The sequence below is a fragment of the Dicentrarchus labrax genome, unplaced genomic scaffold (genome assembly GCF_905237075.1).
Source record: "Dicentrarchus labrax unplaced genomic scaffold, dlabrax2021, whole genome shotgun sequence".
Lineage (NCBI taxonomy): Eukaryota > Metazoa > Chordata > Actinopteri > Moronidae > Dicentrarchus > Dicentrarchus labrax.
In genome coordinates, this window is record NW_026136714.1 from 10,801,768 (window position 1) to 10,825,010 (window position 23,243).

General features: G+C 40.9%; 2 protein-coding genes across 4 annotated transcripts; one reads left to right on the plus strand and one right to left on the minus strand.

Annotated features, from left to right (window-relative positions):
- Positions 1–1,007: 1,007 nt before the first annotated feature.
- Positions 1,008–11,983, plus strand: LOC127376611 (mothers against decapentaplegic homolog 4). Of its 3 annotated transcripts, none has more exons than XM_051423657.1 (10): positions 1,008–1,316; positions 3,272–3,620; positions 4,661–4,835; positions 5,058–5,312; positions 5,488–5,595; positions 5,704–5,754; positions 6,902–7,085; positions 7,446–7,614; positions 7,982–8,120; positions 8,635–11,983. In XM_051423657.1, the coding sequence occupies exons 2-10, from the start codon at positions 3,381–3,383 to the stop codon at positions 8,844–8,846; spliced, it is 1,533 nt and encodes a 510-aa protein (XP_051279617.1). In that variant the 5' UTR covers positions 1,008–1,316; positions 3,272–3,380; the 3' UTR covers positions 8,847–11,983. The 3 variants fall into 3 exon arrangements, with proteins under 3 accessions (XP_051279617.1, XP_051279620.1, XP_051279618.1); XM_051423660.1 differs by having other exon boundaries at positions 1,030–1,046; XM_051423658.1 differs by lacking the exon at positions 1,008–1,316 and adding an exon at positions 2,192–2,869.
- A 1,462-nt stretch (positions 11,984–13,445) lies between these two features.
- Positions 13,446–22,249, minus strand: LOC127376609 (RNA-binding protein MEX3B). Its single transcript, XM_051423655.1, has 5 exons — positions 21,416–22,249; positions 19,934–20,172; positions 19,670–19,715; positions 17,516–18,243; positions 13,446–17,280 (listed from the first exon to the last, which is right to left on the minus strand). Exons 1-5 carry the CDS (start codon positions 22,074–22,076, stop codon positions 16,870–16,872), a joined length of 2,085 nt encoding a protein of 694 aa, XP_051279615.1. The 5' UTR covers positions 22,077–22,249; the 3' UTR covers positions 13,446–16,869.
- Positions 22,250–23,243: the final 994 nt, after the last annotated feature.

Sequence of the window (23,243 nt, forward strand, 5' to 3'; positions counted from 1 at the left end):
GGGAGAGAAAGGGAATAGTAAGAAAAGAGAGAGCCCTTAAACAAAAAGGTGGCTTTCTCAACTTCCTCAATGTTATTTATTTGAAAGAAACAGAGAAAAGAGAGCTAAGAAATGGAGAGATAAAGAAAGGGAAACAAAGAGAAAGAGGGATGACAGACAATTAAAGTCAAATTATGTTAGCATGCCAAGTACATTAGCTACCAAAGCTGATAATTAATCATCATTGTGCAGCTTGTCAGCGGATAATGTTCACATCCATAACTGGGACAAATTGGTAACCAGTGGGGCATTTAAACTTCAGCATGTGTGTGTGTGTGTGTGTGTGTGTGAGAGAGAGCATACTTTTATGTTCTCATTAATGTGCAGAAGGTAAAATGAATGTGGAAAAATCGAGGATAAACTGTGTCGACTTTTCTTTCCAACTTAACATCTCGGCAGCTGATTTCACTTAACTGATGATCACCTCGTTAAGCACAGAGGAGAAAATAATGTGTGAAATGAGTCATACGTCATACGTACATTAAACTGAAAACTTTAATCTATAACTTCTGCAACACCACAATCTTGAAATTCATTATTATTTATTCAATTTCTGTCAGCACATACTGTGGAATATGTTTAGATTTACATTTACTTTGTATATAGGCTCTTATCATCTTATTATATCTCTCATAATATTATATTTCCATTTTTATTTTATTTTTTTTTACTTATGTACATACCTATAGATACATTTCTATTCTGTATATTGTGTAAAATATTGTAATATAAGTATTATTTCTATTCTTTAACATGTGTCTGTAACAAACAAATATCCATCAGGGGATCAATAAAGTTTCTGATTCTGATACAGTATCAATATATTTTATTCTATTAGCACCTTTAATAATAATTATAATAATAATATACCATTTAGGAATAGGACAAGAAGTAATTAGTTATCTAATAAAGATACACACACGCACACACACACACACACACACACCTTCCTCATTTTACGCATGCGCAACGCGCCATTGTAGGAACTAGAGTGAGGAGCGAGTGAAGTGAGTCTGACACGAAATCTGAGGTTTGACTCTGATCTGATCCGCGCTCTCGTTTTGAGGATGTGAGGTTACATCTTGAGGACAAGGACTGTTTTTCTCTCTCCCCCCGGATCATGTCTTCTGTAAACAGTTGGTGAAATTTATGAGGATAATCCAGGAGGCGTACCGGATCAGCCCCACCGCACCGCACCGCACCGCTGGCCCCGTCGGCTCGGTAACTCGGTACAGAGGCAGGGCTCGTCTGCTAGCTGCCACACAAGCTAACTCCAGGTAGCGTGAAGCGCTAGCTATTTACGTGTCTTTTATTTATTTATTTTTTTAAATTAGTTTGCATTTTAAACTACCAACTAATGCTTTTCATAGTCGCATGCAGTTAATTTGTTGCTAGGCATCAAACAAAGTAGTCTGCGCATTTTATTTTTGTGCGGAACTGAGCGTGATAAACAAACACGCATGCTAACCTCGTAGTAGCATGCTACGTTAGCCAGGGTGCTATCAACAATCATCGGTAGCTAGCAACTGCGACGTCAAGTTTTTATGAATGAAAGCGGTTATATCCGGTTAGGCTCTCCAAAATAAAACTCGTAGTTAAACAGTAATCAAAGAAACATCTGACAACAGCAGTAAAATAAAAAAGTACAATTAATCATAGTTTGTTGTGAGCAAATGTGTTTAACAAATATATATGTTAAATATATAAATAGTTAGACGTATCAGTGCTTTATAAAGAATAACGTAAATAGACTAAAGTTACCTTCAAAAGGTAGGAAACGTTGTCTCAAGTTATATCTGATGCCACAGCCTGCATTAGATTGGTTTTATATCAGAATTAGAAATACTTTATTGATCCGGGGGGTAAATTTGTTTGTTACAGTTGCTCAAGGTGCTCACACGATGTTAAAGAAGAGAAAGTAATAGAACATAATAAAAATATTATTTATATTACAATATCTAACAGTAAAGGTCTGTATATATAGGTATTTACATATAAGTAAAAGTAAAAAAAATAGAAATATAATAAGAGTCTAAGTACCGGTATGTATTGGTTCTTTTGCATGCCTCCTGTTGATGTTATTTTTTATTAGTAGTACTTTGCATGCCTGTGAATTTCCCCTTGGGGATGAATACATACATACATCTATCTATCTATGTACCTTTTTATAATACAATATATGACAATATAGCCAGAAGTAAATGTATGTGACTGACAGAAATGAAATTAGTAGTAGTAGTGAACTATGTGTGTGTATACACTATGTAAGAAAAGCACATAATGTCACTTTTAATGTTAATAATTCGATGTCTAAAATCTCAGTTTGCCAGCAGTCGACTTTCATATTTCTAATACACGATGTAAACATGTTTGTCCTTCTGCTCTAAAAAGTTTGGCCTTTTATTTTGAAGACAATATGTGCTCACTTCCGGTTAGTTGTGTCCGTCTGCTGTAGCTTCCCCGGACTAACGGCAGCCAGAGTGGCGCCGCTAGCTTAAACAACAACGTAAACTTTCTTTTTACCCCGCAATAAACAGTTCCGGGTTTCTCTAAACTCAGTTGCAAATGTAAAAAATACCACACCGTCATGTCATGTGGTCGTTTGTGAGCTAGCGTTATTATTATACAGGTAAAAACTTGGTGAACTGGAGCATTATAGTTTCTGGTTCATGCTCTCTGCCAACCCAGCGAGACCCTCAAAACAGAAACATTGTGTGTTTATCGGTTTTTACTGGAAACTAATCTGTGCTCTCAATCTGCTCAGTAGTACAACACAATAGTAACAAGGCAGCGACAAACCTCTGGTAAAAAAAACAACAACAACACGGAGGTATATACAGCCTGTATTATTTACACATTTAATTACCTTAATGTAATCTAACAGCCCTGCAACAAATATCTATATCACTGCAATCTTTCATATGGGTTATAATGTTCAGATTTGTATTTAACTTTATGGTAATTCCAGAGGTTGTAATTCGTGGTGCTGTTGTTGAATTGTATTGCATTATACTGAGAGTTGTTCCTAATATGTATTTTCATTGAGCTGAATATTAGAAAGACCTCTTATTGTAACGTTATCAGCAGCACCGCAAGCTACAGCCTCCAAAATGACCTTAAAAGTTAATAACACCTCCCTGAAACAGTTTTGATAACTTGCCTGTTAAACCCTCTCGTTTTCCAGTCACAGATCTGTTTCAGCTGCAGCTTTTTTTTTTTTTTTTTAATCAAGGTCATCTCTGATCGTCTCTGCTCCGGCTTCCTGATTATGTGAAACTGTGTCAACAACACACACATATTCCCCAGAAAGTGCAGTCAGAGACAACAAAAAAAAAGCCAAGATGTCCATCACCAACACACCTACCAGCAACGACGCCTGCCTGAGCATTGTGCACAGCCTGATGTGTCACAGACAGGGTGGCGAGAGCGAGACGTTTGCCAAGCGGGCCATCGAGAGCCTGGTGAAGAAACTGAAGGAGAAAAAAGACGAGCTTGACTCCCTCATCACGGCGATCACCACCAACGGGGCCCATCCCAGCAAATGTGTGACCATTCAGAGGACACTTGATGGACGCCTGCAGGTACGACCATACGGTTTCCTGGATCGTTAAATACACACGGCTGCATAAATATGAATCCAGTTATCTTCTTAATAGTGTAAATACATTTGTTAATGTTTGGGGATTTTTTTCCCAGTCTTTTTAGTCGTAAACTACCAAGTCATCAGAATCCATTGCATTTCAATTAGGTTACATTTAAAAAATAATAAATAGCCTCAGTAAATTTTTTTCATTAATTAAAACAAAATCCACGATATTCGTTATTCAGCATAACATCCAGGTCTGCAACTCATGACAGTTTCTATATAGATTCATCTGCATTTATTGTTTTTGCCAGAAAATAGTGAATATATTCTAATATTATGATTTATTCTCATTGCTTGGTATATTTATAATAATAGTGCATTTATTTTATAGCCCTTTTTAAAAGGTACCCAAATGCACTTTATGTGGTAACACAAAGACAACATAATCGGCAATATCAGTATAAAACTATAAATAGAAGAAGCAAAACAGCATAAAAAACAAGTTGAGCAATGAAAAAAAGGGGGAGTGATAGATCACAGACTAAAAGCAGAGTGGGGTGAATGTCTGAGAGGTTGGGGAGGGGGGTGAGTTCCAGAGGGAGGGGGCAGCAATGGAGAAGGTCCTGCCTCCCCACTAATGGACCTAAACATTGGGCATTTTTTGTTTCAAAATAGCAGTAACAATAGTTTTCCAGCAGTCGGCTTATTGTTTGAGCTCTAACAACATCCAAAATGTGAGATGAGAAACCTGCCAGTGTAAACATCGCAAACTGTGATTATAAAATATAATCATCATTATTTTAGAACAAAAAAATAAATAAAGAAAAAAGTGAGAAGATTAAGGAAATCTGATCCAAGTTGCGCTTGAGCCATTTTAAAAGCATTTCGACGGCGTGTATTCGTGTAGTCGGCCTTTCACCACAACATTAGAAAATAAGCTGCATGCCAATAATTGTTTTAACACTACGTTTAGCCCCAGCTGTAAGGAGAACTAACTCTGTGTGGTGGTGGTGGTGGTGTTGTTGTTGTTTCCAGGTGGCTGGACGTAAAGGGTTCCCTCATGTAATCTATGCCCGGCTGTGGCGGTGGCCTGACCTGCATAAGAATGAACTGAAGCACGTCAAATACTGCCAGTTTGCCTTCGACCTCAAGTGTGACAATGTGTGTGTCAACCCCTATCACTATGAGAGAGTGGTGTCTCCTGGCATAGGTGGGTAACATGGAGGGTTTTTTTTTTTTTTTTTTTTTGTGAGAGGTTCAGTAGAAGCCTTGGAAACGAGACAAGAATATAAGAAATGAAATGTCAAAGTCTCAGTTCTCTGTTTGTAATAGAGCACTAAAGTAAACTGTGACCAAAAGCTGACTTTAAAGGAGGTAATCATTGTAAATACAGCAGCAGCAGTTGAAACTCTTTCCCTTCTTTGCTCCACAGACTTATCAGGACTGACACTGACCAGTTCTGGACCCAGCTCAGGACTAATCGTTAAAGACGAGTACGATTTTGATGGGCCGCAGAGTCTGCCCTCCATCGATGGAGGGCACTCCATCCAGACCATCCAGCACCCCCCATCTGGCAGCCGCCCGGCCCCCTCTGAATCATTTGCGACCCCAAACCTGCTCCCACCTGCTGAGGCCTCTACCTCTGCCTCAACGTCATCCTTCCCGGCCATTGCTGCTGGATCAGGCAGTAAGATACAATTGTGAAATATTTCTATGTGTGTGCTTGTTTGTCAGTCTGTTTTGTCTCACTTTGAAGATATTTTCTGCTTCAGTTTTGTGAATTGTCACTGTGAGATTTGTGAGTTTCTTCCTCTATCGATTCATCTGTGGATCTCTGACTTCTGTTCTCCTTTTCTCCTCAGGTGCCAGCTCGACCTGGACTAGGAACAACAGCTTCCCCCCCAACATACCCCACCACACCAACGGTCATCTACAACACCACCCTCCTATGCCACATCCAACACACTATTGTGAGTACACACTGGGGCCGCAGCTGTAAATGAATCCACAAACCAAATCACATACTTGTATTTCATTTTGTGCGAAGTGTGTAATCATTATTCTCCTGTTTTTCCCAGGGCCTGTGCATAATGAGCTCGCCTTTCAGCCTCCCATATCCAATCATCCAGGTGAGAACACACAGCCCACAAGTACATAAACCCTGAACAGAATTTGTTTTGGTGTATTAGAAAACTTGTGAAGAGATTTGATAGTCGTTGTTTACACATTTTTATCCACGCTTCAGTTGTTCACAGAGTACTCTTGGCTATCAATCATAGGCAGCATTGTTAAATGAGATCAGCCGTGTTAATACGCTCAGTTTGGTTGCCTCTGTGTTAAGTTTGTATTGGCATAATGGCAAATTCACCTTTTTATGTTATAGCATGTAGTTCAGAAACAGTCAGATAAAGTACTGTAGTTTTAGTATTTTAGTTTTAATGGTGAGATTATTTAAATTCAATAAATTGTAATTTTAGTCATTTATCAAATGAAAATATCAAACATTTAGTCATCACTAGTGCTGTCACTTTTGATAGAAATTACTGAATTAATTCAAACAATCTCAAAACAACTGTAAACATAACATAAAACCTGCTCTTATCACATCAATGGGCCACATATCCTTGCATATATATCTTGCTATCTTATCAGTGATGGGCTTTTTACGAGCTTCTTCTTTGGCTGAAGCTGATTGTGCCTGATAGAACCAGTCAGACGAGGTTGCACACTTGGCGTTGCTCCACACGTCTGTGGTGCGTCCGCTCCGCTGTCTCACTCGGGTGGCGAGCTAGCGTTAGCAAATGAGTCCGCTGATTGGTTGTCGTTGTAGAATTTGACAGCTGCAAAGTCGACAGAAGTACACGGCTTCTCAGATGCTCTGTGTCGCATTTGTCCACTTTATTCCAATGTTCTTCGTAGTAAACAACATACCATTACTGGATCACAAGAAAGACTACTTTAAACTGTCTGTTGTTCTTACAGACTGTACATTTTGAATTCAAACGGGTGCATTACAGTTTAAAGTTTGAACAAATTTCAAGTATGAAGTGACAGCCCTGGTCAATACACTTATAAATTATAATTAATTAATTATGAATTTTCATTCTATATCTACAACCTGAAAGAAGATGAGTTAATAATAATAATAATAATAATAATAATAATATTGCCTTGACATAGGGCAAGTGGCAGCACTGTTATTATTATTTTTATTATTATTATTATTTTCATCCATGACTTAAAACCATTGACATCAGGTTCTTCCCTCTGTTTCAGCTCCTGACTACTGGTGCTCCATTGCCTATTTCGAGATGGACGTTCAAGTTGGGGAGACATTTAAGGTGCCGTCTTCTTGCCCCATAGTGACAGTGGACGGCTATGTCGACCCCTCAGGAGGGGACAGGTTCTGTTTGGGCCAGCTCAGCAACGTACATCGCACTGAGGCTATTGAGAGAGCAAGGTAGGTGACCGGTTACCTTCAATATTTAGAGCTAAATAATTAAATCCTCACAGCTAATGTAGTTTGTGAAATAAAATGGCATTTTAAAGCAGGGAAAGAATCACAGAGCTAATCTTGTTTTACAGAAACAGGCTCTATAATAACAACACATTAAATCTTTGTCATTGGTGGTATCTCTAGATGTGTGTTTATGCAGATATAAATATCCCAACATATTAAGAGAGAATGCATTTTCATATTATGGAGCATGTATCGCTGTTTGGTAGCATATTTTGCTGGGTGCAAATAATGCTTTTAGGTAAAATTGATTGTATTTACAATGAAAAACCACATGGATCTGTCGTCTTTGCTCTCTCCCAGGCTTCACATTGGAAAAGGAGTTCAGCTGGAATGTAAGGGCGAGGGAGATGTGTGGGTGCGATGCCTCAGTGACCACGCAGTGTTTGTTCAGAGTTACTACCTGGACAGAGAGGCTGGCCGAGCCCCTGGAGACGCTGTTCACAAAATCTACCCCAGCGCTTACATCAAGGTAGGGACATGGGTCATTGGACTGTAAAAGGAAAAAAAAGAGGACATCACTTAAGGTTGACATTTCATATAGTGTTCTTTCGCCTCTTGGGGAAAAGACTGAGTGCATACTGCAAACACTCCTTTCCATGCAATCCCCTCAGGCAGTGTGCTCTTTATTGACATTGGTTTAAACAGGAAACGTTCCTCCATACTGCCACGTCTTTTCCCCTCACATTATCTCATTAGGGGTAATCGTACATCTTCACACAGTCCAGCTCTTACCGAGGTTCTCCCTGATTAGCTGCCTGTGGTGGTGACAATTTTCCTTAGGAGGGGGGTAATTGCTGTTGCATGTACAGTATTTACAGTCTCTTCTCTCCTGCCAGGTGTTTGACCTTCGTCAGTGCCACAGACAGATGCAACAGCAGGCTGCCACGGCTCAAGCAGCAGCTGCAGCCCAAGCAGCCGCAGTGGCTGGGAATATTCCTGGACCTGGATCAGTAGGAGGGATAGCTCCAGCTATTAGTAAGATACTGTAACTGCAAATACAGATTCACAGTCACACACGGGGACAGTGGGAGGTAGAGGCAGCGTGGCAGTGGTTCCAGCTGTCAGTAAGACTTATGATGCAAGTTGGATGTAAATTTTACTGCCAGTGAGTGTGAGCCATGTACTTGCAGAGAATTGCTCAGACAGATGTTCAACTCAATTTGCATCCAAATGAAATTAAATCAACATGCTCTTCAATATTTGATACGACAGCAGTACAGAATTATATTTATTCCTACTGGATGATACATATATGCTGGCTTCACTGTTCCAAATATGAAGCTGAAGGTTTTTACATATAGTGTTGGCCTGTAGGTTGTGACTTTAACATAAACTATATGCAAGTATTTCCATTATCGATTAATTTGCCCATAATTATATTGATTAATAATCCAGTATTTTAAAATTTCCTTCAAGTTTGAATGTAAAAAACATCACATGCAACATCACACTGACCTGAATGCGACTCCCTCTCCTCCCGTCCTCTCAGGTCTGTCAGCAGCAGCCGGTATTGGGGTAGACGACCTCCGGAGGCTGTGTATCCTCAGGATGAGTTTTGTCAAGGGCTGGGGGCCCGACTACCCCCGCCAGAGCATCAAGGAGACCCCCTGCTGGATCGAGATCCACCTGCACAGAGCTCTACAGTTACTGGATGAGGTTCTGCACACTATGCCTATTGCAGACCCACAACCTCTGGACTGAGACCTTCACAGCTGCAGCAGCACACTGCAACCTACAGTGGCAATGGAAAGTCTTCCTCAGTGAACTGTTTTGCATGGAGAAGCCAGTGAAACAGCTGTGACACTGAAGCTGTCCCACATGGAAAAAAAAAAATACTTTCAGGTTTGTTTGAGGCACCGTTGTGCACTGTGGCCCCTACTTTTACTTTTTAAGCAAGAGTGACACTAAAATGAGCCAAAGCCATATATTAAAGATATATTTAGCTATATTTTTGATAGATGGCTTTGATTTGTGATGACTGGAATCATGACTATAAAAATACGTTGCATATAACTACAGTTATAAAGCATCACAACATGCACATAGATGACCTGCAGATCCCATGAAACTGGAATGTACACCGACTACTCAGCGTCCCCGGAGTCCAGAACCACCGACTACTCAGACATTAGATTCACTGAACAATAAAAGGACATTCGAGTGCCATACAGCTGAGGGATGAGACGCTGTACACAGAGGCTCTCATATCCAGTGTCTGGGCACCAGAGTACTGCGGTCAGTTTCCATTCAAGCTGTTAGCTTTACATCTGGGATGACAAGCAAGTTCAGTCCGCCGTCATGACTGGATAGAAAAGCAGCAGCACTCCGAACAGCGAGGATCACTGCTCAACATCAATGCTGATCGCTGCCTCTCGGTCACTGGTCAGGGTTGGGGGACCACCCAGCTGGAACCGGTCATACTGGGGCGTTCACAGCCAATCCACAAATATCACAGAGAACATAATGCATCATGCCTAAAGCCGACTCTCAACCTCTTTTACTGGGTCTCTTAAACAAGGTCAAGTCTATGGACTCTTCTAGGTCAGGTGTTGTCAAACTACAGGTTTGGACCTTTTTTATAAACTGGCAGTGGGCCTGACAAATCTATTTTCTCCCCTTCTCAATTAACTAAGATTTCGGACTAAAGTTAGAGTTGAGGTTTTTGGACACAGACAATTATTTCCTCCTCTACATGTCACAGCTATGTTTTTTTTTTTTTTTCATGACACACAAAGTTGAATGAATTACCCAGTGATGATACAGTACATCTGTTTTCACTCAAATAACCACAAATGATGACAAGATTCTCATTTAAGTGATCATTGGTCACCTGGTGTATGGTTCCTGCCTTCTTCTATGCTGCCATGAAGGATTAATCTCACGCTCCTCCTTTGAACCGTTCAGTAAGACGGGAGCAAGAAGAGCCACACAGCTGATCACAGTACAAGGAACAGGGTTTATCAATGTTTTGGCCAACCAAAGTATTCATCGCTTACAAACATACTGTGAGCGTAGCGTGATCATGAGAGTGAAGACGTCCAGTCAGCTGCTGAACTTTGCCCCAGTTTCGTTAATTTGGAGGTTTTCTTTTATTTGAATTTTAAAGCTTAATTATGTTTACTTGTATTTCAGTTCTATCTTTTTTTTTTTTTTTTTTTTTATCTCCAAACATACGCAGCAGTATCTCCACACTCGATGAGAATCATTGTATTTAAATATCTTATGACTTGCAGCCCACATATATACTACTCGATCCAGGTCTCTTGTATGTAGTTTACTGATAAAGATGAGAGAATTTGAGATGGTTTCCCAGCAATATTCATATATTTTCTTGGTTTTATTTTGTTACTTTTATTAATTGATTTGTATTATATTTTTAGCACTTTACTTTTTTTTCTTGTTTTTAATTCAGTAACCCTTATTTTGAGGTGGTTGTCGTGCGATATGAACAAGGGAGTGAATAGGTTGGTTTATATTTTACATAGGATTGTGAGCAGACGTGAAATTGTGATGCATTTGTATTAAAAACATATGTAACACTATGACACCTTTTTATTTTTTAAATCTGCTTCTACCCTTTCACTCATAGCCATTGACACACACATCTGTAGGGTTTCTTTTGGCTGTTCTGAGTTGCAGTCTTTCTATTTTTGATTGCAGTTTTTTTCCCCTCCTTTTTAATCCATGTAAATAACTTTGTTTTTGAAGTGCATGTCAATGTTTGCATGAATTTTAATGGAAAATAGACCCATTTATCTCTACGCCCTTTTTGAAATACAGAACTCGCCCTGTACCACACAGGGAAACCGGACTATCTGAGGAGAGTAGGGAAAAAAAAAGCACTTGCTGTATACAGCGCAGCAGGTGTGTTGTCTGTGTCTGGTTTACGAAAACGGCATTAAATGCGCACAGAGCTACACATTCATAACTGATGTAAATGATCAAATCTGACTGTATAAATTTTAGCAGCCAAGCCCCTAAAAAGAAAAAAGGTTTTATATAAATACAGTAACGAGTCAGTTATTAGTGTGGAGCCTCTCTTGAAAGTAAAACAAGTACAAGCATATTTTCTCTCTCGCAGGCAAAGTTGGTTTGACACAAATAATTTGATTTCGGTCCCCTCCTCTCAGCCCCCGCGCTGCATGTGATACATTTTGTTTTTAAAGGCATTTGTAATAGATTACATATTGATTAGAGTACAGTTTTTTTTTTTTTTTATTTACTCACAAACATCTGCCCATGCTTGTTATTTTTCACACCAAACTGCCATACAGTATATTCTTTCTGGTCATCCGTTAACGTATGACATTCATCTGGTTTTATGTCCATAAACACGTGTGATTTTTTAAATTTTTTTTAAACAATGCTGTCTTGGTGGGTTACAGCTGAAATTGAATTTGTTAAAGGTTTAGTTGAAATTTGGGGTCTTTTTCTGCTGTGCCCCCATCTCTGTCCCACCTTTTGATTATTTCATCATTTGAATAGCATTGTTAAAAAATAAAATAAAAATGTATATCCTACATCAGGGAGTCCAACTTTTGGGATTTATTCTCATAATTATGCATCTTGATTGATTAAATGGCAGGAACGTTTCTGATGATTTTATTTTATGTTACTGAAAGAAGTGATTCTGAATTGTGTCTGGAGAAATAATCTGTTATTTTCTGTTGTGCTTTAAGGTGGACAGATGTTTTTATAGTACTTGCAGTTATTATAGGAGCCTAAAGACAACAGCTCAAATGAGTTGATGTTGACTACTATGACAGATTGCAGATATAAATTTTACCTGTATTTCTTATGTGAGAGTCTGTAATTAAACATGGAGTGGTATTCTCTAAGTGGTGACCTGTTTATTTTCTCAACAAGGGAACGTGTTTACCAGGATAATAACTGTCTGTCTGCCCTGAAAAAGTGGCTTGAGAAGAGGGCTGATCAGGCACCAAATTCAAAATCCATTTGATGGTTCGATTAAAAAGAAGTAAAGACAGTTAGAAATAAGCAACTTTCTGCCATTTGTGTGACAATTTACTCAAGCGCACACACAGGAACACCTTACTGACTAAAAAGCTAACACAACTATGCTCATGGTAAACCTTGACTGTGTTTCCCCTCCCTCTCCTGTTCGTTACACTTTTATCATACTCGTTTCACTAAAGTCTTTTTGTCACAGTAGGTGTAAATAACATTGATGATGGCTGAATTAGTTGCTGCGGTTTCGGGGGGTCCTGGTGTTGGGCATGCTGGCTTGAATAGAGCGGAGCCATTATTAGTGACACCTGAGATTCCAGCAGAGCGCCACCCTCCTACAACCTGAGCGGACGTCTAAGCAACGACAACTGAAAACACTTGTGTGTTTGCAGATTATGGTCAAAGACGTGCAGTGTGGTCTGCTGTCCATCACTCAGTTTTTTTAATTAGACCAGCTTCAACTGGTCTGAGGCGCCATCAAGAAGTGAAATTATTTCAATCCTATCCCCACACACTGCAAGTTGATGTGTGTGTTATTTTGTTCAATCTTCATTAAGAGCTATCAAAGCCAAATTGGTGTTTCAAATCTTTTTTTTTTTTCCTGTCTTCGTGCTGCAAGGTTCAGAGATTCAAACCCTCGTAGACCTTTTTCACAACCTTTGAACAGGCTTCTGTAGCTCTCCCTGTGACGTGTACAGCAGTGCTGTTGTCAAGACCACCTTCATCAATTCCAAGACCATCTGGAATATTTGGCAAGACCAATGGCCAAGTCCAAGTGCAAATACCAACGAGTCCAAATCTGAGACAATAGAAAAAATGTCCTGAGGCTGGACTCTAGTACTGCAGCCCTCTACGGGGACATGGGCCAGAGAATCTTTGTTTTACACCAGAAACATATCCAATGGGAACAAGAACATTTCCCCGTTTTGTTCCCCATTAGGAGCTCCATTGAAGTGTAAACATTAGAGAGGCAATAATGTGAAGAACCACTACATTGTGAGTACTGCACCTTGTATCGTTTTCAACTGCAAACTTGGACCCAATAAATTGAACTTTTTGGCCAAAGGGACTTTTTCATGCGGTAGGAATTATGACCAAAGAACCACAATCAGAACCAGAAGCCCGGAGTTCAAACATTTAATATTTGTGCTTACACTCATCTTGCATGTTCTGGAAGATCTTTTTCACAATGTCTCTCTAATTATTGACATGTTTCACTAATAAAAACATCACTGTTATTACCAACACATGAGCATCTGAGAGCCCTGTCGGACACGCATATTTAAATAAACACCATTTTACAAAATGAAGGAATCACAAGTCAGACGTGGCTTTAAATGAAACCGTCTTTATTAAGTAACTTTAATATCAGAAAAATAAAACTCTTAAATTCTCTTTACAGCAAATATATAATATCAGTGCTTTGGCCGCAATAACTTAAAAGGCCGTTATAAAATATAGTCTGCTTTTAAACTCCTGACTCAATTTGAAGAATTTATATGCCATAAGACTCCCCCTACATATACAAAACAAAAGTGTAGTAAAATTAGCAAATACTTTGAACTGTTGGTACAGCTTAACAATATATGTATTTATATATAGATAATCTAAGATACATTTTACAGTATACCGTTCTTAATTTGGTGGCGTACAGACATGACAGGCAGCTTGAATCCTTGGCCTTTATACAGTTGCAGTGTGACGTTTTACATTGGCGGTACATTATGAAGACATGCTTGTGATGCACATTCCATTTTCCACTAGGTTAACGGCAGCTATCAATACTATTATCATCAATACTGTAAACTAATAACTAGACTACAAGCAGATAGCATTGACACCCTCCTGCAACATTTCTGGGTTTCCAACTCTTCATTCACTTAAATCACTCGGAGAAAAAGTAAAAAACAAAATTTAAAAATCTTATTGTAAACATTTTAATATAGATATATTTATGTATATATATGAAATGTAACAAAATAAAAATAATTCTGTATATTTATCAGTCATTAACAGTAATATTATATGATACATACACAAAAATGTCATTAGATTCATGTCAATAAACTGAGGGCTGACACTGTATTGCATTCCCTCAGAGGAAGAGAGCAAAGAGAGATCGACCCTTCGTAGATCTGAGAGACGTAAAATAAAAAGGACGGAGAGAAGACCAGAGGGGGGCAGAAGCACTTTTTTTTGCACTTTTGGGACTCGTTGGTTCCATTTCCTCAAGAAAGCTCACTCATCCATGAAAGAGGCGATATTAGGGAAACGGAGCTAAGCGATGGAATAACACCCAAATACTGTTTACAGCTGGAATGCTAAGAGGAACTGCAGTCCAATGTCCACACAGTAAAGCAACAGTATTGACCTTGACGAAGAGATGAAATTATTCCAGCTGCTTCCCCTTTTTTTGAAATGTCCGTCAACTCATTCAATCCTGTAAAAAAAAGTCTAGATAGAGACACTGGTGTTTAAAGCTAAGATTTGAGATGATTTCCACCAATTTGTACCTTGTCTTCACTTTTCAGGCGGAGGAACGGACAGATGCACACATTGAAAGGGGGTGAAATAAAATAAAAGGTCAGAATGTTGTGTGGAGTCCAGTCTGGTCAATAGTGTGATATTGGGGGGGGGATCTATGCTTAGTAGAGCACAGGACAAAAGAAAATGAGCTGATGAAACATGAAAATCAAAAGTGTGTACCATTGAAACATCTCATCGATGCAAGGCTGACCCCCGACTGAAATGTAGTAGAAAAAGCAGACGTGATATGTCTGTCTACAAGTCAAAGCTCAAGATTGAGCTCTGTAATTAAAACCAGAGGAGTTTAATTTATCTAGCGCGTCCTCGATAGTTAACATACTGAGACGATTTTTGCATAGGCCTGGTAAATGACGTGGGATTAAATAAAAATGGAGTAAAGCCATGGGTGGCCTTCGTCTCAATTTTGCATCCCAACGGAATTATTTTGCTGACTGCTTACCAACAAGGACACAAAATGGCTGCAACGAGACGGCCACAGGGTGGAGCAGTTCAGGTGAAAGAAAAGGGTGCTATTGAGATGGCTGAACTAAAATCAGCAGGTCGTCTGTACAGTACGGGGATTCGTTTCAGATCACAGCTGTCTTCATAGTAGAGGTTTCAAAGAATATCAGCTCTTTTTGCTCCCAGGTGAGGTTTAACTATTATGTAGCCATACTACTAACATCTACTAAAGTGTCTGCAATAAAGGAGAGGAGGAATGTTTACCAAAGGTACGAGCTGTGCACATCGTTCTAGCTGAAAACCAGCACATGGATGTAAATCGACATATAAACAACAAAAAAAAGGCAGGGGGAAAAAAAAGCAGGAAGAAATATGAAAACAAATGAATTAAATGGGAGTGTTTGTTGCTAAAAAGATAAAGCAATAGGCGGTAAATAGGCTCAACAAAATAGGAAGCAAAAGAAAACATCCCTGTGATATAACCTTTGTTCCACCGAGATTCATTTAGGAGATTGAACTTCAAGAAATACATTAAGACTTCAGTCTGTCAGCTTGTGTTCTTTTGAGCCAAAATCTGGATTTGTAGATAGTGTTGTCAGTTAATTACAGGCTTTCCAAAAAAGGCCACAAGTTTGTTTTAAGACAGAGCAACACTGTGTCCGCTGAACCAGTTGTTTCCTTTTGTTTACTCAGAACGGAATTAGGCACAAGTTAACCGTAAACATTTTTTTTTTTTTTTAAGTAGAAATGGAAAGCAACGTGGCGATACTGAAGTGGTGTAACATCCTGGTACAAAAAGGAGTTGCCCACTTGTTGGTTCTAATCTGGGAAGAAAGAGACCCGGGGCAACAAGAGGTTGCCATTGGAGTGTGACATCTTTTGACCAACTTAGTTTAAAAAACCCTCTGTGGGTGTTTTTGTATGGGTATCAATATGCTATTAATATCTGCGATGCTTTAAAAATTCTAATTTAGGATCTGGCACATGTTAAAATCATATGCTGTTAAAAAGTAGTGCCTGGATAGTGTGGTATGTGTACATTATATCCAATTTACTACAGCAGGCATTCAAATTCTGTGGTTAAGAATACTATAAATTTATACATATTCATATGTGGGACTCACTATATGTAAACATGCTCACCTCATCTTTTTTCCTTTAAAATTTGCTGCTGTGAGCACAATAATAGAGAGGCAAAGGGGTGGGGCCATATTTCAGCACATAAAAACAAATGTAGCAGCAAAAGAAATATGTAAAAATGGATAAAACTTTTGAGATGTAGACAAAAAAAAATAAACTCTGACCCAAAAGCCAACATCATGTATCTAATAAGTACATTAAAAATGTAATAAAATATAGGTAGGCAGAAACTGATAACTAGATATTTCAGGGAGAAGAAAATGTAAATCAAAAATCATGATGAGCAAAAAAAAAATATATATATATATATATATATCCCACCCCACCCAATGCTACACAGAGGGTTTCCAACCCTCCCATTGATCAAATCAATCAAGGAAGAAGACTTCACAATAGCAGGCACATGAACGGGCTGCACACCCTTACCCATGCCCTAAATACAGATCATTCCTTATTCACCTATTCGTCCTCACCTTTGTCAACCAAACACCAGCTTGGACAAAACCGGGATGAGGACATACCTAGATACTGATTTGGGGTCAGTTTTGTAATTTCCCCAGACATGTTATGAGTTGAAAGAGTCGGGGATGCTGATCCCTCATCAGCCGTCAAGGTAAATGGATTAAAATCACATATTGCGGAGCTGAATGGCCTGTGTGGCCGGGGACAGGCACACAGGGCAGACGGCATCTGGACCCTGGCATATGTTGGTGGCACAATCTAGACAGAAGAGGTTATGGCCGCAGGGAACCAAGGCAGCGATCACCTGGTTATCCATACAGTGGATACAGATCTCCTGTCCTCTCACTGCTGATCCAAGCCCCGGTCGATAGGAAAGGGAGGATTCGGGTGGAGAGGAAGAGGAAGCGGTGCTTTCACTGGAGGAGGAGAAGGCCGAGCTGTAGGAGGGGAACCTGTGGGCATCGAGGGTCCCAGCCGAGACGAGGGGCCCTCGGTGAACACGCTGGGCCTGAGGGTGCTCCAAGGCTTCTGTCCCAGAGAAGGTTGGAGAGAGCCGGGGAGTCCCAGGCTGACTGGTCTGGAGACATCGACGATGACAACAGTCATTAGATGACCATCATAAAGAAAATAGCATCTTAAAAATACCTGTTTCAACCTGATTCTCAGATTACACATTTAAAATAAATAAACGAACACCCAAAGCATGTCGTCTACAATAAAAGATTAAAACTGTCATTTGCTTTAACCTGTGAGGTTCTGTAATGTCTACGCAGGGTGCCATAAACTATATGCACCAATTGAATTTCACCCACCTGAGACTGGCGAGAATCAAAGGCCTGGGGGGGTTGGTGGTCCACAAAGGGGCTCCAGACTTGCGGCTGTGCACCAGGGTGCGGGGCTTGGGCAGTGGAGATGGTCAACGGGTCAAATCCTGACGGAGAGCCTCCACCTCCCAGGGTGACGAGCTCCTCAGACCCCACAGGAAGAAGGCCGTCGCCAAACCAGAAACTCGCGGTGCCGCCATTACTGTTGTTGTTGTTAGCGTTGGCGTTAAACGCACAGGTCGGGCTGAAATCTGCCATCCGGTTACCATTCCCACTGCCAGGGAAAGAATCAGCTGAGCTGGAGCCACTGCCGAGGGAACTGGAGCTGTCGTTGCGGTAGGTGGAAGACATCCTGACACCACTGTTAATATTGCTATTGATTCGCTGAGTACCGTTGATGCTCATTGGCAGCAAGCCACCGCCACCCGGTGATGATGCACCAGCATGAAGCCACCCAGCCTCCCCCATCCCCACTGGCATCGCAGAAGTCTCAAAGCTGACGTCTGTCCCGTTGAATTGAAAGTCATTGTTGTCCACACCAGGAGCCTCAATCCCTCCGCAGGTGCCTGTGCGGAGGGCAATGTGCGCCTCTATCTCATCCTTCGCCCGGTCCACGTTCTCCGGCATCCCAGTGACCTCGAACACCGGCTCTTTGTCACGACTCGGTGTTACAATGTACGTGTGGGTCTGTTGCTGAATACGTTTGATGGTTGCCCCTGAAAGATATGACCAGACTAAGACCCTTGTACTACAACTCAAACACAAAATTTAAACCACTCCTGAGAAATATACATCTGAGCATCAACATACACAAGTAACACATTGAAGAGGACAAAAGAATAGTTAAGTATCAAGGAGAAAAGAATAAGTATTAATAGTGCTAAATATAATAGCTGGAGAAAATTAGAAAACAAAAACGTGCACAGATCTGTGTACTTTGTCCCGTCTTCACTACAGCTTGACCCAGTTGTGTCAAGTTGACAAATTAGCCAAAGCAGAGTAATGCTAAAGATGGCACAACAACAGCGTTATATATTTTCAGTAATTACGCTCGTTTCTTTCTAACAATAACATCTAACATTGAAATTGGAAGAAGCACAGCTGTGCAATAATTACAAGACTGAACTGCAGGCGGTCCTGGTGACTCAGCTGTCTGAAGCACGTACCACTCAACCTAAACACCATGAGTTTAGTATAGGAACCTTCTCAAATATCAATACTATATATATCTAAAAACAATGTACGTCTTTCATTTCCTTTTGCAATATGGCTCAATGGTTAAAAAAAAAAAAGAAAGAAAGAAGCAGCAGCACAGAAACAAACACTGTAGTGAATTCACAAACTGAATGGTCAAGTAACAGACACTTTATCTCTGTCTTGTCAACACTAAACATTTCTAAACTGCCTCTTCTGTGTGTGTGGCTCAGCGTTTCCTTGCTATTTTCAAATTTGATGTCATTTTGACTTGTTACCTCACCCTCTGCAGGTTAATGGCACATGGTTGAGAACCGCTGCTCAATTTACAAATCAACCCAAGGACTTTCTGACACGGAGGTGGGAATGTCAACAGGGCAAGGGGTTAAAGACTTGGTGACAGCAATAAACGTAACCTCCTGGAGTAGAGCTGAGCATATTAAAACTATGTGAGAAGCTCTGAGGAACTTAAGACATATTAGGTAAAGATTCTCTGAAAGAAACAAAAACCTGTTATGTATTATTGCAATGTGTCCCATTTATTAACATTAGCATTACTTTAATATTAAATATTAAATGTGAACAAATTCGCCTTTTGAGAGCTTTTTTTCTGTCCCCCACACCTCATTGTCATAGTATGAAACTCATAAAGACATATAAAATATATTGCCTTATTGTAAATACACATTGTGCAAAACAAACGTAACTTAATAAAACCAAAATACAGGTTTACTTTGCACGTTGCACCTGGTGAAGAAATTACACTTGTTCTGCCATTGAAACCCATAATTTGTTCTAAAATTACAGTTTGGCTTTGTTGGTGTATGCTGGCACACGCCTGTCCATACCTGTAGCTACACAAGCTTGTCGTTTTACAAACAGAAATCATTATCGAAACGAATACCAAAGCTGAAACCTGGATCAGAATGAATAAAAAAAAAGACCCACCTTTGGGACCCACGACCAGCCCTACAACACGATACGGCACCCGCACCTGTAGGGTTGAAATAATACACGGGTAACTATACATACTTTAAATGACAAACATAAAACGAACAAAGCCTCCTTCATTAAAAAACAAACGTACTTGTATGGAAACACACACAACCCTCAGTTATTAGAAAGACGTTAGGTGATTCACTGCATAAGAATGTCTGTTTCATATCTTTGACGGTGACCAACACCATGACTCATAATCACATGCTTGCTGACCTGAATGGTCGTCTGTCCAGGTAGAGAGGGGGTTCCTGGGCCGGTCGCAGCTGACAGAGGGCCCGTCTTGTTTCGAGAGGCTCTGATGAGGGAGAAGTGCTCAGCTGCAGACAGGATCTCCCTCTTAGCCATGGCCACATCTTCTTTGCGCCCTGTCACAACAAAGACAGGCTGCTCTCCCCTCACCGGTGTCTTAATGTAGGTGTTGGTCTTGGCTCGAAGTGCCTTAATCTTGCAGCCTGTTGGTTAAAGAGACACATGGAAAATATGGTGGAAACTTGGATTATTTCCAATTCTGTTTCAAAAATGTACCGCAAAACAAAACATACACGTGATAATAAACTTCAATACTCAAAAACAACATCTTCATATTGAACTAAAAAAAAAAAAAAAAAAGATCACAGCACCTGCAATTTCAGTATGCAGCTACTAATGTCATTAAGAAGTTGCATAGCTTATAAATTAAATATTCCTTCAGCTGTGGTTGAGAGTCCAACATCATTACCAGAGCCATTTCCTGTTGTTGTCAACACTGCAGTATGTGCACCCTCCCCCATCTGATCTCAAAGCCGACATAACAACACTCTCCCAACCCTACCATTGAGCTGTGTAAAGTTTATGTAAAAGCCCAGATAAATGCGTGGGATACCTAAGAAAGGCCAGTCGTGTTTAGAGGAACTCCGAAGCATTGGTTATGTCATGGAGCTAACTATAACCTACAGCTGATGTGGCAAAGCAATGGTGACCAACACACTGCTCTTCATGTTCTCCTCCGAGACAAAGCCGAGCCTGCTTTAGCTCGACAAGCCACGACTCAGGACAGACTCAGTGTCAGCGAAGCACAGACAAAAACATCCATAATACATAGGAGCTGTCAAAGCGAGGAGACACTGACCGGGGAGGGGGGGGGGGGGTCTGGTGGTTGATTATAACTTGTGATGTAAACTTTTGTGGAGGGTGTTTTGGGGCGAGGGTGGCGTTGACCCAGTTAGAAGGAGTGCTAAGCTAGCCTAGCCTGTTTCTAGCTAACGCTGATTGTGGTAACACAGCTGAATATACTGAATGATAGTTTGGTTTAATTATAGAATTTTTTTATTTTGTATGTTTAAAGTCAATCAGATCTAGTAGGATGTCCCGTGTAAAACGTATAAAAGTGTAAATTAATGATGTAAAACAGCGCGCACTCGTTGAGCTAGCTAGCTAACAGTGACAACAAGTCACTGCCCAGTTAGCTTTGATTCACAAAATAAACTTAAATTAACTTACACGTTGTATCATAACTTTTTTTAAAAACACTCCAACATAAATGAATGACTCTGTTTTCATTCCCTGCCCTGTTCTCCCTCTTATATACACACGTTATCCTGCTTTCTTTACTGCTGCCTGAACTATCTTCCCACCAACTTTCGTCCAAACTCTCATTAGCATCGTTAGCTCAACGGATCCGACCAGAAACCTCCCGACGGACCGCGGAGGACTCACCCTGCCTGCCCACAATCTCCGCGACGTGCTCGGAGCTCGGCACGGCCACACACTCGGTGGTGTTGACGCTCTTTCGCCGACTCAACAGCGAAGGCTCGGCCTCGTAGCCCGACTCCCCGTACACGCCGGACGGTAGCATCGCCATGCTGCTAGCCGGTGGTAGGGCGCTGCCGCCGACAACCGTATCATCCCGCTCGTCCCCGTTGTACAGCAACACCGTCTCGACGTGCGGCGGCTCCATCCCGGACGGCATCCCGGAGCCAACCGGCACCGATGGGAGGTGTCGGTGGAGGTGGGCCTGCGCTAACAACAAGCTACCGCCGCAGACCGAGGAGTCGGCTCCAACTTCGGGCTCCTCGTCTTCGGGCGCTGCCGTGATGTTCACTTCATCTCCCGAGGGCGGCCGGTGCAGCGGCAGGGGCTTCAGGTCCAGGACCGTACCGAGGAGGTTGAAATGAGGAACCGCGGGGAGCTGGTGGTGGTGGTGGTTATGGTGGTGGTGGTGGTGGTGAAAGGAGAGGTTCTCGTCTGCTTGTTCGGGGGTCTGGCTCTGGGTGCCGTGGTGCTCCTCGAGGCCCATACCGGCGAAAGCGTGCTCTAGCGGCGGCGGGACCTCGGACTCTCCCTCGTCGGCCTCCAGCAAAGACGTGCTACTAGGCATGATGCAAAATAATGTTGTTGTTGTTTTTACACGATAATTGATACGAATAATTGATCAAATGTGTTTTGATTTACAAAAAATAAAAAGCGACCAGCGCCTGTTGGTTGAAATGTGTGGCTTTTGTTTTGTCTTCTCTCCATGCAGCCCTCCCACTCTGTAATCTCGTACGGCCTGATCACGCGAGACTTTGATTTTTGGGTCAGACGTGTATTCGCAACTGTCAGAAAGTCGCTCTCAGTGCGCATCATGCACAGAGGTGAGGCTGTAATGAAATTAATTCATTATGAGATATGAATACTTCTGTGTGCCCTGCTGAGGCCTCAGAATAGATACAGCCACTGTGGCTTTTATACTTTACACTAAGCTCAGAAAGAACTAAAGTTTTATTGTAAAGTTGTAACATTTGTTTTGCAAAGGCATAGTATAATAAGCACAATATTTACTGACCCAGTTTCATCTACCATGGCTGTATGCTGGGGGCATAGGAAGTCTCCAAAGAGGTCGTTCATCTAATTAACTACATGCTGGTTCGGTACAACCATAATTTAATAGAGCAAAACATTCATTTTAAGGATAAAGCAGATTTAAATACAACTGTGAGCTTCCAGGGAGTTTATATAGAGATATAAAACAACAACAAGCTAGAGAAGTCTGAGAACATAGATAACCTCCACATGAAGGACCTTCATCTACTGAGGAGGACTTGGAGTCCGTGTCTGATATTCAGTGACTCTGTGGTGGTCTGGTACACGCTGGTGTAAAGCGGGGCAGCCAGCTCTATCCTGGGGTGTCTGTTTGACTCCATAGAAGAAATGACAGAGCAAAATGATGGTTGCATGGACAACAAATCCCACTCGCTATATGAAATCCAAAATAGGTCTACGACTACTATAGTGCTTTTATCTCATGTACTACAAGGCACGGTTCTCAGTTGTCCATTATAGCCTCAGTTACTTCATAAGGGTTGATATTTTGCTACTGTACGACACACTTACTCTCACCATTATCATTACTATATTGCATATATATATTAGAATATAGGAACACCTTCAGACACAGTGACAACCCGTTGTCTCTTAAGTCTCATAACTGGAAAAAAAAAGGTATCCAAGGAAAGCACAGAATCCGATACACCATCAGTTCTTAAAAACCCATGTCTTAATATGG

What these genes read in the sequence shown, in the direction of transcription:
- LOC127376611 (XM_051423657.1), top strand. Translation starts at nt 3,381, where the DNA reads ATGTCCATCACCAACACACCTACCAGCAACGACGCCTGCCTGAGCATT. An exon ending in GCCACATCCAACACACTATT is followed by an intron (nt 5,596 to 5,703) that starts GTGAGTACACAC and finishes TGTTTTTCCCAG; the next exon opens with GGCCTGTGCATAATGAGCTC. An exon ending in GAGGCTATTGAGAGAGCAAG is followed by an intron (nt 7,086 to 7,445) that starts GTAGGTGACCGG and finishes GCTCTCTCCCAG; the next exon opens with GCTTCACATTGGAAAAGGAG.
- LOC127376609 (XM_051423655.1), bottom strand. Translation starts at nt 22,076, where the DNA reads ATGCCTAGTAGCACGTCTTTGCTGGAGGCCGACGAGGGAGAGTCCGAG. An exon ending in GGAGATTGTGGGCAGGCAGG is followed by an intron (nt 20,173 to 21,415) that starts GTGAGTCCTCCG and finishes TTTAACCAACAG; the next exon opens with GCTGCAAGATTAAGGCACTT. An exon ending in TTGATTCTCGCCAGTCTCAG is followed by an intron (nt 17,281 to 17,515) that starts GTGGGTGAAATT and finishes CGATGTCTCCAG; the next exon opens with ACCAGTCAGCCTGGGACTCC.